The 3,383-nt window shown below is 48.3% G+C and overlaps 1 protein-coding gene across 1 annotated transcript; it reads right to left on the bottom strand.

Annotated features, from left to right (window-relative positions):
* Positions 1–1,226: 1,226 nt before the first annotated feature.
* LOC121799057 (probable galacturonosyltransferase-like 7) lies at positions 1,227–3,126 on the bottom strand. Its single transcript, XM_042198378.1, has one exon. It carries the CDS (start codon positions 2,619–2,621, stop codon positions 1,530–1,532), a length of 1,092 nt encoding a protein of 363 aa, XP_042054312.1. The 5' UTR covers positions 2,622–3,126; the 3' UTR covers positions 1,227–1,529.
* Between the last annotated feature and the right edge of the window lie 257 nt (positions 3,127–3,383).

Genomic DNA, 3,383 nt, shown 5'->3' with positions numbered 1-3,383 from the left:
GCAGCCCGGCCTGAGAAGCCTCTAACCCTGCAGGCCGCAACTCGGGCCGCAACTAATAAATGACACTGTTCACAACTCCAACCTATTTTAAACATAAAATAAAAAACGCCGGAAATTTATAACACGGAAAATTTAGTAGGCTCGCTTAAATGGAGACACTCATCGAACATATCTGATGTAGTTCCGTAAGCGAGTTGACGAATGGCAGACGTGCATTTCTGCAACGTCGATATACTTTGCCGGCCCACAGCATCGGTAGTTTGGCCGAAATACATGTCACGAGATACAACTGCGTTGACAATGCGTAGGAACAAAGGCCTCCGCATCCGGAACCGGCGACGGAACATCTGATCACTCCATCGCGGATCTCTTGAGAAATAATCCGTGAAAAGCCGCAATGCAGCTGCTTCACGGTCCCGGTGAATATACATCCGGGAACGTGGTACCCGGGTTTGTTCTTCGTTCCAAGCTTGGAAGCGTTCAACTTCGTTGTTCATTTCTTCTTGGATTGCCGGCAGCGCCTCGCCTAACACCCGGGTCAATTGATCTTCGAATATTCTTTGACGAGGAGACATTTTTTGGAATTATAAGAAGAGATTTGAAGTTGAATGTGAAGTTGAATGTGTATGAAAATGGAGTAGTATTTATAAAAAAAATTTCGAATTTAAAAAAAATAAATAAAAATCGGTTGCGGCCCGGCCCGAGAAGCGTGTAACGCTGGGGCCGGGACTCGCGGATGCGGCCCGGCTCCCGAATAACGCCGTCCCAGGCCGGGCCGCGGGACGGGCACCAGGCCGCGATCGCGGCACGGGGACCGGCCCAGGCCGTGCCGCCTCCTCCTCCAACGCGCGGGACGGGCCGGGACTCGCGAGATGCGGCCCGGCCCCAAGCGTTATTCATGCTCTTAAAGCCCAGAAAAAAATGCACAGAAGATAAAAAGGAGAGCACCAAACACAAACTTGCTGTCTCAATTATATTCTTCAGAAATGCTTAACATATGCATGGAATGATAGTACTAATTTAATAAAGTTAATTAAAACTAACATTGGGAAAATAAGCACAGCTACGAAGTAGAGATGGAACAAGAAAACTATAGTGCAAGTAGGCCGACAACATCGAGACTTCTTCATAATTTATTTGTATTAACATAGCTGTATATCCTAGGCAATCTCGTAGCTTTAAATCCACTCCAAAACTTCAAAATCTCACCACAGTAAACATTAAACTTAAAATGGAAGAGGAGTAAACACTACCATACAATACAACTGTAACATCGCAAGGAGTAAAATCCGAGTAGATAATATACAACAAAACACAAATCGATCAGATTCAGAACAGTTAATCATCTAACAAAAACATGTTTAAGAAATTAATGGTTGAATTGAAGCCAAGATTATAATTGAATAAGGAAATAAAATGGGAAAATGTAGCAAAGAAACGAGAAAAAGATAAAAAAAAGGTGTCGCTCAAGGAATTTACCGGCGGAGAAAGAGCTCTGTTACAAAGTGGGCGGCAACGAAAAAAATATCTTATGTCGAATGGCCGTACAGATCGTAGGGCGACCACAAGGAGTCGAGAGGACATGGCTGCTTGGAGTCGAGCCGAAGCCACGGCTTACCGCTGCCGCTCCAGTGCAGCAGGCTGACTGGGCCGGGGTGGAGGTCCCTGCAGCTGCCGCGCACGTTGTCGCCGCCCAATCCGTGCTGATTCCACCTGTGCTCGATCGGCGCTACGTGTCCGGCGAACACCAGCAGGAACGGCGGCAGTGAGCCGAGCTCGTAAATGCGGCTCGCGCTCGTCTTCTGCACCTCCATCCACCGCTCTATGCGGCGCGTGTACCCGAACCGCCTCCACTTCCCCAGATCCATCACCATCACGCCGGTGTTGAAGTAGCACGGGCTGCGGCCGGAGAACACGCCGGAGAAGCGACTATTCGACCAGAAATGCGAGGTGAAGTATTTTGTGAAATTGGCGTGGCAGTATTCCGGCGCGCCGATCGTTTTCCGCCCCAATTTCGTGCTCCAGAGCTTCGAAATGTCGTCGACGACGACGAGATCCGAATCTAGGTAGATCACTCGTGTGACGCATGTTTCAAGCAGATCTGCAAGGTAATTTCGGGCGTAATTGAGCGGCTGTTCGAGCGCTTGCCTGACGGAGCTGGAGATGAGATTCCGCACTCTCTCCGGATCGAAGTAATACACCTTGAACTTCAATTCCGGGAACGTAGATCGGACCAGACTCTGGAAACCAATTTCCGGCACTAGGAAATGGAAAAACACACTCTCCGGGCACTTGGTATGCTGAAGAACCGAATGAACGGCGGCGACGGAGCCGCGCAGATACTCGACGTCGAGCGTGATCGCCACGTGGACAAGCGACGGATCGCAGACGCTATAATTCTCCGCCTTCGGCGAACGGCACTCCCCGCCATTGCGGAACGCCGGCGCGCGGCGGAAGGAGAATTTGTCGCCGGAATGCGTCGGCGTGGAGAATCTGAGCACCGAATCGGTGTGCGAGGAACGAATCGCCTCCGCCGGCGGGAAGGACTGGAACGAAGGGGAGAGCACAATCATCACCATCGCCGCCGAAAAGAATCCGGAAAACCTCATTATCCATAGCATTTTGGGGCCGCTCTGGAAGAACCTGTGCTTTCTCCTCCTCGATTTGAAATCGCAACGGCCGGAAGGAATCGGCGACAGCAGGAACGCTAGAGTTCCTCTGAGGTCCGCCAGAGTGAGACACAGAAGCACAAAAAAGCAATCCAAAATCACACGAATTCTAGGGCACAGTCGAATTGCAGAGACTCCAAATCAGAATGTGGCTTCACTATCTGCAATTCGTTGACCCCAATTTATTGTAGTCACCACCCATGGATAAATTAACACAACAGAAGAAGAATCAGTCCATGTGAAGGATTAGGGAGGTTGAAAAGGAGAGATAACCGCGAGAATATGCGCCGACGTGCAGCGCAGTCCCTCGCCCTCTCTCCTCCTTTGGGGAAGGTGAAGCAGTAAAGCGGAAAAGAGAGGTAGAGTGTGAGTCTGTGAATTTTGGGATGGGGTTTTCGCTTTTTGTTTTGGTTTTCATTCAGGCTTTTTTGCTAAGTTTTCCACTGTAGGCCAAAATCATGGAGCTTTTATAATCTCTTAATTACTATAAATTAATTGTATTTGGCAAACCGAATAACTAAATATAGTAATAACATAAATCCATTTATTAAAAATAAGATACCAGAGAGTCCAGCCAGCTGTGTATACTCTGTCAAAATATAATATACTAACAGGAAATTACAAAAATTAATATACTTGGTAAATTAACACACGCCCACATACATCCTATCTGGGCACATGGCCTTTCTACTTCATAACCCATCAAATATCGTG

This window comes from Salvia splendens, chromosome 4 (assembly GCF_004379255.2).
Source record: "Salvia splendens isolate huo1 chromosome 4, SspV2, whole genome shotgun sequence".
NCBI classification, from domain to species: Eukaryota; Viridiplantae; Streptophyta; class Magnoliopsida; order Lamiales; family Lamiaceae; genus Salvia; species Salvia splendens.
This window is presented reverse-complemented; position numbering and strand designations above follow the sequence as displayed.